Below are 14,277 nucleotides of genomic sequence, written 5' to 3' on the forward strand. Positions count from 1 at the left end.
CTTCCTGTCTCCTGGAGAGCTGTAATTCCTCCCTTTGTAGGGCAGCCTGCTTGCTGTGCTCCACAGCTGATCTGGGACAAGGACCTGCAGCCTGAGGAGATGACTGGGATGCAGAAGATGACAAATCTCAGAGCAGCAGACACACCACGCAGTGGAGAGTTTGCTGACCTGCTTGTTGTTTCTTCACACAAACTGAAAAGAAGATTTTTCTAATCTTTGTCTGATGTTTTCTGGTCTGGCACCACTGGAAATGTGGTGGTGCAGGAGTGTCAGCATTGGAAGGTTGTTTTTCTGGAAGGTGGTTGATTAGAGCTGAAAGGGCAAGGTGGAGCCAGGAGGGCTCACCTGAGAAAGTCTTTTGAGAAGCTTTGGGCTTCTTCAAGAAAGAATAATTATTTTCCCTCTTAGGCATAGAGTCCTGGAGATCAGAGGGTGCCTCCTGGGAGTTGGAGGACAAGGTAAAGTGCAGCTTTCTGCAGTAAGTGGCTGTATTTTCTCTGTGGCTGATGACTGAGGAGGAGGCTGGCTGATTATTTACTGTAAAAAGGGGGGAAAAAAGGCTAAAACCTGGAGCAGGGACATAGGACAAGGAGGAAGAGGACAAGGCAGATGTGTTCAGAGAGCACCCACAGTGTGTGAAGCTCGGGAAGGTGGATGCAGTGCCCACCCTCATATCCAGAGGGCTGCAGGCTCTTCAGCTGTTGAAGTGAATTTAGCGGCCAGAGCTGCTGGGTGGGAATAAGTTCCTGGGGAAGTTTTGTTTCTGGGGAAATGAAGCTGTTGTGTCATAAATCTGAGACCTGAAGCACAGGGAGCAGGTCAGACTTAGTTTGGGTAAAACCCTGCAGCCATGCCGTGCCCTCTGGCTGCTGTGGCCCCTCTCCTTGGCTCCCACGTGCCTTTGCCATCATCTGGCCAAAGGCCCCTCCAGCTTTTTGCTTGGAACACTGCAAGTTTGCTGGAAGTTTGTAAGCAAGCGGGGTAAGCAGCCCAGCAGCATCACTCAGGAATGTGAAGTATTTCCAAGTGGCTCTTTCTAGAAGTGGAGCAGATTCCTGGTGTCTGGATCATGGAGAAACTTCCCTCCCTTCCCTGGTCAGTGGTGGGAGGCTCCAGCTCTCACCTGTTGTGTTGTACTCCTTGTACTTTCAGAGCTCTGCACCCTCACCCTCCTTTACTGTGCTGCTTTTATTCAGATATTCCTTGTAGCAGCAGGAAAACACCAACTGCTGCATGTTTGGAGAAGGTACACCCTGCCTTTGGATATGACCAGTATCACTGCCTCTCTCTGCCTGCCCTCAAATTTTATTTCCCTTGTGACCGTCCCAGATTTACTCCTGGACACTTTGCATTCAACTGTAAATTAGAGTGAATTTACTTTCTTCCACCAGAGACCTTACTGCTTCAGGGAGAGTGGCTAGAGGGGGTAAATAGTGCTTTTCATCCCAGCAGAGTCTGATTAAATTGTAGGAAAGCTTTGTGCAATTTGGCTTTTTGGCCCTGGGGAGGGGATAGCAAGGGACATGTGAGTGCCAGCCCTTTGCCACTCAAACCTGACTGCAAGGAATAGCCTTGACCCTGGAAATTTGCATTACCTGTGAGATTTCTAGAATTCCTATACTCCAAATATTTGAGGAGATAAATATCCAGTTTGTTGAAAACAACATTTCTAGTGAGGTTTGCTCCAACAAGTGCAGCCTGTGGTTTGCTGTCATTGTACCCCTGGTTCCCCATAGTGAGAGGGAGTATCAGTGACACACAAAGGATGCACTTTGGAGCTGGATTTGTCAGTTTGGGCCCTCAGCAAGAGCTGATTGAGCCATGAGGAGGCAGTGGCTGGGGCTGGGAGGGGGAAGCAGGATCAGCTGGATGATGCTCCATGAAAGGTTGAAATGAAGGGAAGGAAAGGGGGGATCTGCTGTCACGAGCTGTCTGATATCTGTGGAGTGATAGATTGGGTTATAAAATTTGGAACATGAGTAGGAGAGGAGCAGGGGGCTAGTAAGTGAAGAGGAGGAGGAGGAAGTGGCCCTGAGCCTTGCCCAAGGGACAGGTTGGGAGCCACTGGTCCAGTGACCAGAGTGCAGGACAGGAAACCAGTTTCCTTTATCTGCAGTTATTGGGATGTGTGACCTGGACAAGCTGCCCTACTTCTGTGTGCCTCAGTGATCCAGTGAGCAGCCAAGTGACCTCAGCACTTGCCTTCCTCTGTCAGAGCCTCCACAAGCTCCCTGTGCACAGAAATTTGTCACTTGCTCATCACCAAGAGGCTCCTTTGCTGCTGGAGCCACACAAAATCTGACAGGTTCAGGGTTAGAAATGAGAGGAGTGTTGGATTTGTCTTTACAAACAAGCTGTGGATCTGCTGGTGGATAAAACCAGCACTGGGAGATAAAAGAAACAGTGGGATGGATTCCACTGATTGATGAATGGAAAAAGATATTTGCCTCTACAAACAAACTGCAGGTTTGCTGATAAATGAAATTGGATATTGGAAGATGAAAGAAGCAATGGGGGGAAACCATGAATTCTATAAGAATTAAAAATTAAAAGTGAGGGTTGTACATCAGAGGGGAATCTCAGGTATCAGGTGTTTGGGAAGTCTGTGCCTCTCAAGTACCTCAGCAATGGGGAAAGAGAGAGGGAAATTGGGATAAAAAGGAGGCTGTGTCCTCCAAAAATCTGAGAGACCCCAGGGGAATGGCCCATGGCCTCTCCCTTAATTTTAGTAAAGCAAAGAGGACTCCTCTGTCTCCTTTTTGGACATAAACCTCTGGTGTTTGTGGATTAATTTTCCTGACAGAAATCAGCAGATACAAACACTGACAGTGCTGGGGCTCTTCTCCAGGGAGCTGGGATGTTCAGCAGAGCTGCTGCACCTGCCTGTGCTCTGCTGTGCTCTGGGCATCTCGGCCAGCACAGTGCTGGGGAGGAGCCAGGGCTTATGAAATGGGCTGGCTGGGACTGGGAAATGGATGGGAGCACTGGGATCTGGCTTGCTCTGGGGGATTAATGCCCATCCTGGCTGGAGCTGCTCCTCCTGGCCCTATTTGGATATATGACTTAATCCCATCGCTGCCCAATCTGTCAGTAATGAACACGTAGAGGAGAGAATGCATTCCACCCAGGAGGACAGGGCTCAGCCAAAAAACTGCTAACTAGGTCACTGATGAGCAATCTTTCCCCTCCCTCTGTGTCATTTTTATTAATCACTTGAAAAATAGGTTGAGTAATGATTGCAAGCAACTTGTCAAGCCAATTAAAACCAGAGAAAGGTAGGGCTGTGAAGCTGAAGACAAATGCTGTGCTGGTTTTAAATGAGTGTCTGTAAACCCCACTGACCTGTGAGTAATTGCCTCCAAAAAACCTGACAGCATGTGTGTTTCTCAGTGTGAAGGTTTTGTTTCTTCTGCATCCACAGGGCAAACAGTTCATCGTGGCCCAGAGATGGATCAGCAGAGCAAAAATCACTTTTTTTTTGTGTCTTGTAGCTGCCTTAGTCTGGTGTGACTGTTGGCATGTGGACTCTCCAGTGGGGCTTGTCAAAGAGTTTAATGCACTTTGAATGTGAAATAAAAATGCTACAGAGCACTTACTAGTTTTGTTTTATGTAATTTGCCTGAATCTAAGTTCCCATTGCTTTATAATCTGCCCAGTTGGAAGATAAATTGTCAAATCTTGTTGGTTGGAGAGGGAAAAGAGCTTCTAGGTAATCTTAGCATGGTCTCAGTTCAGTGGGGTGAGTCTCCCCAGAGTGGATTCTCCAGGACCATTCATCAAATTCAGCACTGGGGTTGTTTTGGTTTATTTTCAGATGGATTGTGTGTGCCAACAATAAATATTTATACTCCTGCATTGCTCTGCCTCTCTATCTGTGTTTTGTCTCCTGTGAGATGTGTGCCAGCACTGTGGGTGCTATGAGACAACATTACTCCTTGGGAGACTGCTGCAGAGTGTGTGAGATCCTGCTGTCCAGGATGTTTCTTCCCATCTGTTCCTGGCTCAAATCCTCTTCTTCTCAATTTTAGTCACCACTTTTGGTTACCATTCATAGATTGAAATGTGATATTAAGGAGAAGGATATAAATATGTCCTGCTGCCTTCCTTCTCTTGCTGCTCTGTCAGCTGGGTGGCAATAACAAAAGGCAATTAGAGACACAAATAAGCTTTCCTGGGGGGTAGTTGACAGCAGCTTTTCTCTTGAACTATTTAAGGAACAAATGGAAAAACACATGCTTCCCTCCTGCCTGAAAGGAGTAGCAGCCTGGGGGTGGGGAAGGGTTGGATCAATAACCTGCCACCTCTTCAGCATTAGGGTCTTGTTTGGTAGCACCTCTGAAAACTCGGGGGAGAGAAGGGCACAAGAAGCACAGAGCAGAAGTTTTGTTTTCTGCTGGTGCAGAACTTTAAAGCCTCCTGCACTTGCCAAGCAAGAAGTCAAATTCAGCCATTATTTTCCCCCATTCCATCCTGGAGAGCTTTCCCTGCTCTCTGTAACCCTGTTGTAGCCATCACACAATCAAACCTCCTCTCTCCAGTCTCCTTTTCCCCCTCCTCATGCAGGTTTTTGGGTTTTCCTTGTGGGCAGCTGCCCTGTGCCTGAACCCACCTGTGTTTTTGCCCTCCAGAGTGAATGAGCTCTACGTGGATGACCCAGACAAAGACAGTGGAGGGAAAATAGAAGTGAACCTGAACATCAGTTTGCCAAACCTGCACTGTGAATGTGAGTACCCCTTTCACTTTGCAGCTTTCTTTGTGCTTTAAGTAATACTTGAAATGGGCCCAGACTGGTACAGTGGCCATTCTTCTGTAACAGGATGGAAATCAAGTATCTGCAGCCTCTGCCAATGTCCCATTGCTTTCTGTTCCAGGCCAGGGCACCTGGTTTCTTGGACCATGTGTTAGTGGCTGATCTCTCTCACTGGATTTTTTCCTTTTTTCCAAATCTCATTTCCTTTTTTTTAATTTTTTTTTTTTTTTTTAATAGCAGCCTTTTTGTGTCTGGGAGCAAGAAACCCCCCCGCAAGTTCCATTTGGAACTCTGAATGCACCTGCTGGTTGTGGACTCTTCCCAAATCACCTGCCCTGTGTCCCTGAAGTTTTTCTGTTTGTGTGATTGGGATTTGCAGGCAGCTGGCAGGACATGGGAGGTGTATTTGTGTCAGATAGGCAGAGTGAAAAGTTTGGTTACAAAGTTTTTCTGGCATAACAGTTTTTGACAAAGGACATTATAGCTCAGTTTAGTCATTCAGCAAAAGTGTGGATTTTTTTCAAGTAAAAGCAATACATGCTTTTCCTATGCAAACTTTCTGTTACTTATTCTGTTTGATTCATTTTTTTGTCTTCTCCCTCCCACTCCTGCAGTGGTTGGACTGGACATCCAGGATGAGATGGGAAGGCACGAAGTGGGTCACATTGACAACTCAATGAAGATCCCTCTCAATAATGGGGAAGGCTGCAGGTTTGAGGGCCACTTCAGCATCAACAAGGTGAGTGGCAGTGACAGTGGCTGATGCTGTGCTGGCTGGAAATGCTGGCAGGATCTATTGGTAAAAGTGAAAATTTGAAAATCTGTCTCTCCTTCCACTGTGTGTGTTGATGACCCTGATCACACAGAAATTTAAGTCAGAGTGGGGAGAGCAGCCTGCTTGGCCAGACCCATAGAGAATGTGTTGGGGCTTTTCTTCACTCTCCAAAGCAGGTAATGGGGACAGAATTGCTGAACGGGTAATGGAGACAGAATTGCTGAACTGGGAGAGCAGCTCTGTGCAGCAGCCCCATGTTCAGGGGATGTGTGAAAACCCTACAGGTGCCAAAAGGCTTCTGTGTTTACTCCTCACAACTTCTGCACCTCCAAAACGTGATTCAGTGTGGAGAGGTCTTTGGCAAGGGCTGCATCTGAGCTCAGCTTCGTTCTGAGAGCTGCAGAATGACAGGAATGTTCCCTGCTGCAGGGTGCCAGGGCTCCGTGCTGGGCTGTTTGGAATACAGCACGAGGCCCAGCACATGCTTGGTGGGGATGCTCTGCTTCTGTCTCAAGGAATGAAAATCCAGGCCTGGAGGAGGCTCCTCTTTGGGATGGGTGTGTTCAAGATTGAATAATCTGGCTGTGTAATGCTGGAGATGACTTGCTGGGGTGGGGGAGGCACTGGTGGGACCCGCTGATGTCCTAAGAAGGGCACACCCTTTATTCACTCCTCTTGTGTACCACAGGCTACAGAATCCTACTTCCTTCTTTTCCTCCCAGGTCATGTTAAAGCACATCTAAAAATAACAGACAGAACCTCTTGCTGATTCTGTGGCATGGAAAGGATCAGGGATTTGAAAAGAGGACTTTTTCCTCATCTCCAAGCCACGAGGTTTGCTGGTAGTCCACAAAACTGGGAAAGGGCTTCTGGAAAAGTGGAACAATTCCCAGAGCACAGAGCTGAGATACCTGGGGGTTTGTCTGCTGATGTGGTGTGTCCTGCTCACCAAAGCAGCTCCAGAGTGGAGTGCAGAATGTGCAGTGAGGAGCTTCCTCCACTAATTAGTGGCTGGGACAGCTGTCACAGGGAGGGGAGCTGACCAGGACTTCTGGCTCTGGAAACCTGAATCTCATGTGTGTGACCTGGAAATCTGCAGTCCCTTGGCAGGAATTGGGAGCTGGAGTGGGACCTGGCCAGGCTTGGGAACTTGAGCAAGGCTTGCACTTGGGTGTTGCTGTCCCAGCTGCTGAGGGAGGACAAGGTGACAGTGTGTGACAATGATGGTGTGTGCTGCTTGCTGCAGGGCCTGACGCCCTGATTGCTCAGCTTGTTTATGACACAGCTGCTGTCCACACCTGAAAGTGTTCCCAGGAGTCCTTCTGCTCCTCAAGTCATTAAATCAGCTTTCCTGAAAGCACATGGAGTGGGCATGTGGCCTCCCATGGCCCTGCTGCTGAGGTGTCTGCAGAGAGCACACTGGGCACCAGTTGTATAACCACCCTCCCACTCCTGCCTTGGGCTGTGCCACATTGATCCAGTCTTGCTTCATTTCTCAATAGGAAAATATTCTTGCACCCTCCATGACAGTGATGGATCTGTATCTGCTGAAAGACTTCAGGGCTAGTGACCTGGAAAGTGTGTACATGCAGAGTGGTGCCATCAGAGTGACACCAAGGCTCATTTTGTGTCTTGGAACTGAAACTTATGTTTTTCAGTTTTTTGTGTTTTCCTCTATGAAAAAATTAAAAGGAAAGGCTCCTTCTGCCTCCTGCCTGGTAGAGAAGGAGAAGTTCTAGGTTAGTTTGTATGGGATGCCCACATGGGTTTCGTGGTGGGTTTTGTCTGTATATAAAACTCATTCTTGCACACAATCTCAAAGGTAAAGTTGCTCATGACTGGTACCAGAAGAGAAATCCATCCCCAGCTTCCTGGGCTGTTCTGCTGCAGTGGGCCCCTTTGCAAATGCCAGATGTGGGAGAAAGGCATTGAGCAAGAGAGATGAGAATTTTATTTTAGTAGGGATGAAAGACATAGCCTTAAGTGCTGGGAATCCCTGGAGCTGGAAGTGACCCACTCACCATCTCCTGCTCAGGAACAGCAGCAGTGTGGGGGTGCCAGACTCTGAGTGCGGTGGTGTTGCTCAGGTGCAGGAAGGTATCACAGATCCTTCCATCTTCCTGGATGGATCCAGGCATTCATTCCCATGTCACACCACAGAGCCTAGCAATGCCTTGAGGGATAAAATGTGAAATCCTGTCTTCCCTGTCTTGGCTAATTTTAGGTCCCTGGTAACTTCCACGTGTCGACGCACAGCGCGACGGCGCAGCCCCAGAACCCCGACATGACTCACGTCATCCACAAGCTCTCATTTGGGGACAAGTTACAGGTGAGTCTGAGAATTCCCTGGCTCTAGGGGAATGCAGTGAGAGTGGTTTAATACTAGACACTTGGGTTTTATGGAAGGCCTGTGTGTCCCTGCAATGTAAGCTCAAGTCTGGAAGAGTTCACAGCTGCCACCAGTTTGGGCCGGAGCAGTCACAGAACAACTGTGCTGGTTTTTTCCTAAGCTGGAAAACTCCATGGCTGTTTTCTGCAGGGAGTTAGAAATGAGGGTTTGTGGCTCAGCAAAATCCTGTTTTGAGCATGACCACAGCAGACAAACCTTTCTGCCTTTGTGGAGGAGCAGTGATGCACTCAGGGAAGATGTGTGCTCGCTACTGTGTTCACCCCAGCAGCAGTCAAGCTCTTCTTAATTCACCTCACTGTACTTGTACAGCAGACACCTATTAGTCAAATCTGTTCTGTGAAGCACAAGTCAGACTTAGCACTGCCAAATCCCTGTTGGGAAGAAGCTGAATGCATGCACTTGCCCAGTGGATAGAGTTTCACCAGGTGCTGCCAGTTATGTAACATTACCTGATTTCTCAATAAGGACAGATTACAGCACTTCTCTAGCCTACTTCCAAGTAGCTGGCCTCACAGGTGGGAGTTCCACATGTGCACACCCAGCTTGAGACTCACCCTAAACATTGCTTACCCATAGTCTCTCTGTAATCTTCTCTCCTCAGCACAGACGTCTCATTAGTCTGCTCCTTGTACACCCACTTCCAAAAGCCTTTTTCATGCTAACAAGGCTAAGCGTTGCTTTGTAGTGCTCTGATTCTGCTCCCGGCTTCTTTTAGGAATTATCTTGTGTGGGAACCAGGAAATATTAGCGTATAAATAAGCTTGGCTTAGTGTCTGCAAAGCACACTGAGATTATGAAAAATACTAGGTGAGTGGTAATAGGGAGTTGTGCAGCCTGCGTGGGAAACAGGAGCTGTGAGGGAACATTCCCATTGTTTTACCATGGAATCCTGGAGCAAGGCAGCTGGAGTGTGAATCAGCATGAAGGAGGAGCCTGGGGAGACATGCAGCAAGTGTTCTTCAGTTCTTGTGGTGAGAAACCTGTCTGGCAAACGTGGAGCTGGCTCCTGATCCAGACAAGCTCAGCTGAGTTTTCAGAGTTCAGGGTAACTGCTCATGGTCTGGGTGCTCAGGGTGCTGCTGGTGCTGCAGGCACTTCAGCAGCACAAATTAAAGAAGGATGTGTTCACCAGACAGGTGCTACCACAACTCAGCAAGCAGTGAGAGCCATGAGTGTGGAGAGCTTGAAGTCTGCCTTGGTGCACCTTTGAATATTTCAGGTTGTCTCCACCTGCTTTGATGTAATAAAAGCTTATATTCCTTAAAGAGGATGAGGAGCTTCTCATTCACTTGTGCTGGGAGTTTGTGGGTTGTTACTGACTCTGCCACAGTGATCCACTGAGGGACAGGCTGTGTTCTCCAGAAAAACCAGCCTCTTTGAAGCAGAGATTTAAATATCATCTGGCACTGAATGAGCTTTGAGTCTTCATCAGTACTTGGTGTACAATAGTGGCAGACTTACTGTAGATTTTCTCCCTCATTTAGATGAGATCAGAATTAAAACCTGCAAAATTAAAACTCATGCAGTGAGTTCCTGCATGTCAGGTAACCCAGTAAAGAGAGAGATGAGGAAAGCAGGAGATGATGCCTTTCTACTATCAGGGGCAGACAACTCTCCTGGCAAGGTTAAAACCAGGATTATTTAACACCATAATGTAGAACTCAGTAGAGATTATAATTAAAAATATAACATCTCCTATTTGTACATCTCTCTACTGGGTTGCCTGACAGCTCGAGGTAGAAACTCACTGGTTTGAGTTTTGGTCTTGCCTACACAAGGGGAAAATCTACCAAAAGTTTGAAGTGGAGCTTGAAGTCTCTGGCCCAGAAATTCTATAAGAAACTTTGTAGCTGTATCAAGAATGGAACATAATACTGTAGCCCATTCCAGGGGCTTCTTTTTTTTCTTATGCCTTTTAGTGAGTAAAGAATGAGCACAGCCTGCAGATGTAGTTTGGGAATAGTGGTGGTAGTGTGAAATTCCAGCAGAGCAAAGGGCCCTGCAGCAGGATCAGCTGCTGCTTTTGCTCTGCTCCTGCTCCCTACACCTTCCAGTTGAACTTGCTGATAGTTTTGTCTTTCCAGAATTTCCTTTATGCTGAGCAAAACTGGTTCACTTGCTGCTTCCTCCATCATCCTCTCTGTAGGGTTGGGAATAGGGAAATGTCCATTGGGGTGAGACAGATCCATGTGCTGTCAGTTGTTGAGAGGGTCTGGAAGGAGATGGCAGTGCCCTATTGCTGAGGTGAAACTGTCACACCCATGGCCAGATCCTCCTTCTAAACTCTTCTTCCCTGAGTTAAGGTCAGGAATTTCGGGGTTGTGGAGTTCCTTGTCCTTTCTTTGTGAGCAGCACAACCTCTGACCTACAGCTGCTGCCATGGGCTTTTCCCTGCCTGGAGAGCTCACACATGGCTGGTTCTGCTGCTGGAGAGCAGACTCCAGGTCAGAGTGTGTGCAAGGCAGGGAAATCCTGTTCTGGGATAACAGATCCTCACAGCTCTGAAATCAGCTGCAGGAAGAGCTGAAGGGATGTCAGTGCTGGGGTTTGTCCTTCCCATCTCCAGGCTGATGAGTTGTACAGACCCAGCTGCTCTGACATGAAACACCTTTAGAGAACTCCTGAGTTTTAACCCCAGTGTGACTCCCATTTATTTCCCTGATAAATTAATTTCACAGTTAACTCTGCAGACCTCTTAGGAAATGCCTCACGGTGAAAATTTCACAACTGCCCTCTTCCAACTGCAATTCCTTCAGCTTTGGAGTGGTTTTGGAGTTTCATCTTGTAAGATGTTGTGAAATCAGCTCTTTCACTTGGAACCAACCACTGTGATGATGGTCACTGAAAGATATTTGGGGTCATTTTACTGGGTTGAGGCTTTGTTTTTTTGGGAAGGTTGAATCAGGCTGATCCCCTGGTTAAAGGGTAGGGAAGCAAAGGTCAAGAGAATCAAGTCAGAGCAGAGTTTCTTCATCCTCCTTTTTGCTTTCCAGGTCCATAACGTTCACGGAGCATTCAATGCCTTGGAGGGAGCAGACAAGCTCAGCTCAAACCGTGGGTATTGCTGGGGATTGCAGCCCTCAGCCCCCTCTGCAGGGCCATTCCTGCAGCACTGCTGTAGCCAGAGCTCTTTCATTTGCCTCTTTAGCCAAAATGATCCAGGCATTGCTGGCTGACGTTTCCATTTCCTCCCGTGCTACAGAAAAGGCTGAGCCCTAAAGGTCCCTTGCAGTCTTTATGGAATTTTTTATCCATATCCTGTTCCTGTAGTGTCCCTTTGCTGTTGTTACTTCCACCAGAACTTTTTCTTGTACTTGTGCTGCAAATTACCTTTAAATTTCTACTCTTTGGATGGCACAAGGGACATTTTCATGGCCCTTCTTTATGACCAGCACAAAAAGGAAGAATCAATGCTACAGTTCAGTGCAGAGAGTTGTCTCTCAAATGTTCAGGCTCTTCCAGGACATCAGTCCTGTCCATTTCTTGGACCAAAATTTCTGTGGCTCCTCCTGAAGCTATGCAGATATGGTTTGTTGGGTTTTTTTTTACCTCTAGGAGCCAAATGTCACTATGTTGCACTTGGCTACAGCATCCTGCTGAGATGTCATTTAGAATTCTGTTTCAGAACTGTTTTAGCAGACACAAAAACTTGACTGAGCTATTTAAATAATAATAATTAAAAAAAAATAGTTAGGAGAAGGAAGTTGAGAAAACAAGAAAGAAATGGAAGTACACAGGTTGTGATACCTCAGTGGGCTGCAGCCCTAACCTCAGCCAGTTCCTGATTTAACCAGGCTGTTTGTGGTGATGATGAAAGTGTTACCATTTATAGTTGCAGGCAGTTAGGAAGGTTCTGGTAGCCCAGACCTTGGGTGGGTTGTGGTCCTGCAGAAGTGGTGGGAGGCTCCTGGTGTCACCCAAGTACCCACAGAGCTCTGCACAGAGGGCAGAGATGTGGAGTTTGTCACCGAGATAAGGAGGAGGGTGACACCCTTTTGTGTGACTTTTGGGATTGTTCTGTGGGCTGGCTCCTTGCTCTCAGTGCTGACTTGTCCTTCCCTTTCCTTCCCTGAGCACAGCCCTGGCCTCTCACGACTACATCCTGAAGATTGTGCCCACGGTGTACGAGGACATGAGCGGCAAGCAGCGCTACTCCTACCAGTACACGGTGGCAAACAAGGTAAAGGAGCAGCTGCTCCTCCAGGAGGCTCCTCTGCACCCCAGGGGATGCTCAGCTCACTCCCTCCCCTCCTGCTCCTCTCTGTGTTTGTAGGTGAGCAGTAGCCTCTGCTGGGAGAAGGAGGAACTGAAGCTCTGCAGAGCTGGCATTTGGGATTTTGAAGTTTTATCAAAGCAGGTGTTGCTGTTGTTACTGGGGAAGGTGGTTTTTTCCTCATCTATCAGTTTAGCTGATGTGGATTTCTGTGAATTGTGTGGGAGGTGTTTACAGGCTGCAGGAACTCCTGTTGTGCCTGTCAAGATGCATCTGAATGGAAGCTGTAATCCAGCTGAACACACAAAACATCACTGGCACCTGCTTTCAGTAACAAAACAGTGATGGATGGATGAGACAAATCAATCAGCAGTTTTCAGCTTTTTACAAATGTTGATTTCAGACATTGAGCCACTCAACTGTAGCAGCAAATATGTGCTGGTTGAGTATTTCACAGTCCCTGCTTTATGATAGTGAATTATCACAGAATCCATTATTTTGTAAAAGGTCCAAGATCACTAAATTCTACCAGTGACCAATTCCCCCCTTGTCACCCAGCCCAGAGCACTGAGTGCCACATCCAGCATTTTAATAATTCAGTGTATTGAATTTTTTTAAAGGAAAAAAAAAGACCCTATTTACTTTTTAAGGTAGAAAGCATCTTCCAGTTGGAAATGATTTGCCATTCAAGTGCTAAATGAAAGTCCAAAATCTGTTTGTAATACCTAATTACTTCTAGTTTGCCCTAACTGATAGTTAAGCACACACTCTCCTGGACTATTTCTCAGATTAATGTTCCTGACAAGTGACTTTTGGGTTTGCTTGTATGGTGTGTCCCAGGGATTTGGACATCTCCCTCTGTACAGATTACAATGTATTTGTTCTGCTTAGTGTCACAGCTGCTGTTCTGATAAGACTCCTGTGACAGGAGTTCTGAAAGTAATTTGGAAAATAGACAGCAGGAGCTTTTGACACTTCTGTGAGCTTGGCTGCAAATTGGGGCATTCAGCCAAGTGTGACTCATTAGGGCAGGATTGCTGGTGGGGAGAAGGGGAGAGGAAGGAAAAAATGAGGTCAGTTCTGTCAAAAATGAGGTGTTGAGAAGCACTGCTGCCTCTGTGCTTTCTGCTCCTGGTGCTTCAGTCCTTTACTCCCACACTGAGCAGTGGGAAAGGGAAATGGGAATAAAGTGGGAAAGGGAAATGGGAAAGCACTGGAAGAGCCTGGCAGAGAGGGGCTGGGATGAGCAGAGTCTGAAGGGTAAACTGTCTCCTCTCTCAGCTCCTCTGCTTCCTCACTCCCACATAACCACTGTCCCAGAGTGAGCTGCAGAACTCCAGTAAAAGCTCTGAAAATGACATGACTGAGGAGTTCTGCTTCTTTTGTCATCATGGATGAACCGCCTAAAAATCAGGAAATTTGAGATTTATATAAGTGATAGAGGAGAAATGCTGTTCCACTAGCACACAGAGAGCAAAATTAATTTTTTTTTGTGTCATGCTCACAAGCATCCTGTTGCTTGTTCATTTTTCATCTTTCTGAAGTGTCTGAGGCTGTCTTTGCCTCTTTGTGAAGGAGAATTGAACCAGGAGAGGAGATCTGAGCTGGCAGCTTGTCCCAGAGCTGAGGGAAGAGCAGCTGGGTGCAGAGGCAGCTTGTGCCACACTGGGCTCTCCTTGGGCTGCTGGGTCCCCAGCCTGCTTTCCTTGGATTTTTCTTCACCCTCTGAATGTCCTGATCCTTGAAAACTGAAAATATTATCTCAAGAAGATGTGACTTTAGTCACAAAGCTGGTGTTGGTGTTGTGCTGGGCAGTGTGTCCTGCTTGGTGCTGTCCTGTGGCCCTGGACCTGTGAGGAAACAAATGGAAATTGTTACTGGAAATCTAGAAGATGTCTCTCCCAAACCAGCCTGGGATATTTTTTTGTATCTTTGCCAATATTTTCTGAACTTTTGCCAATATTTTTCTGCATGCAGTTTCGTCCTGGCTCTCAGCAGGAGTTTTTTACATGGTTTGAACATGGTTCCAGATGATGCATACTAAGAGGACAAAGCATTCCCATTGCTGGTCCCAGTGGGGAGGGGACCTGACAGAGGAATGCAAGGACAAGGAGGGATTTTCAGGCTCT

At 47.2% G+C, this 14,277-nt stretch overlaps 1 protein-coding gene across 1 annotated transcript in view; it reads left to right on the forward strand.

Annotated features, from left to right (window-relative positions):
• Positions 1 to 14,277, forward strand: part of ERGIC1 (endoplasmic reticulum-golgi intermediate compartment 1) — a 56,911-nt gene that overhangs the window by 32,175 nt on the left and 10,459 nt on the right. The window contains exons 4-8 of the mRNA XM_056502648.1: positions 4,629 to 4,723; positions 5,365 to 5,489; positions 7,750 to 7,854; positions 10,929 to 10,989; positions 12,015 to 12,115. Coding sequence (XP_056358623.1) covers positions 4,629 to 4,723; positions 5,365 to 5,489; positions 7,750 to 7,854; positions 10,929 to 10,989; positions 12,015 to 12,115 — 487 coding nt within the window. The remainder of the gene's footprint in view (positions 1 to 4,628; positions 4,724 to 5,364; positions 5,490 to 7,749; positions 7,855 to 10,928; positions 10,990 to 12,014; positions 12,116 to 14,277) is intronic.

The sequence above is a fragment of the Oenanthe melanoleuca genome, chromosome 13 (genome assembly GCF_029582105.1).
Source record: "Oenanthe melanoleuca isolate GR-GAL-2019-014 chromosome 13, OMel1.0, whole genome shotgun sequence".
Classification (NCBI taxonomy): Eukaryota; Metazoa; Chordata; class Aves; order Passeriformes; family Muscicapidae; genus Oenanthe; species Oenanthe melanoleuca.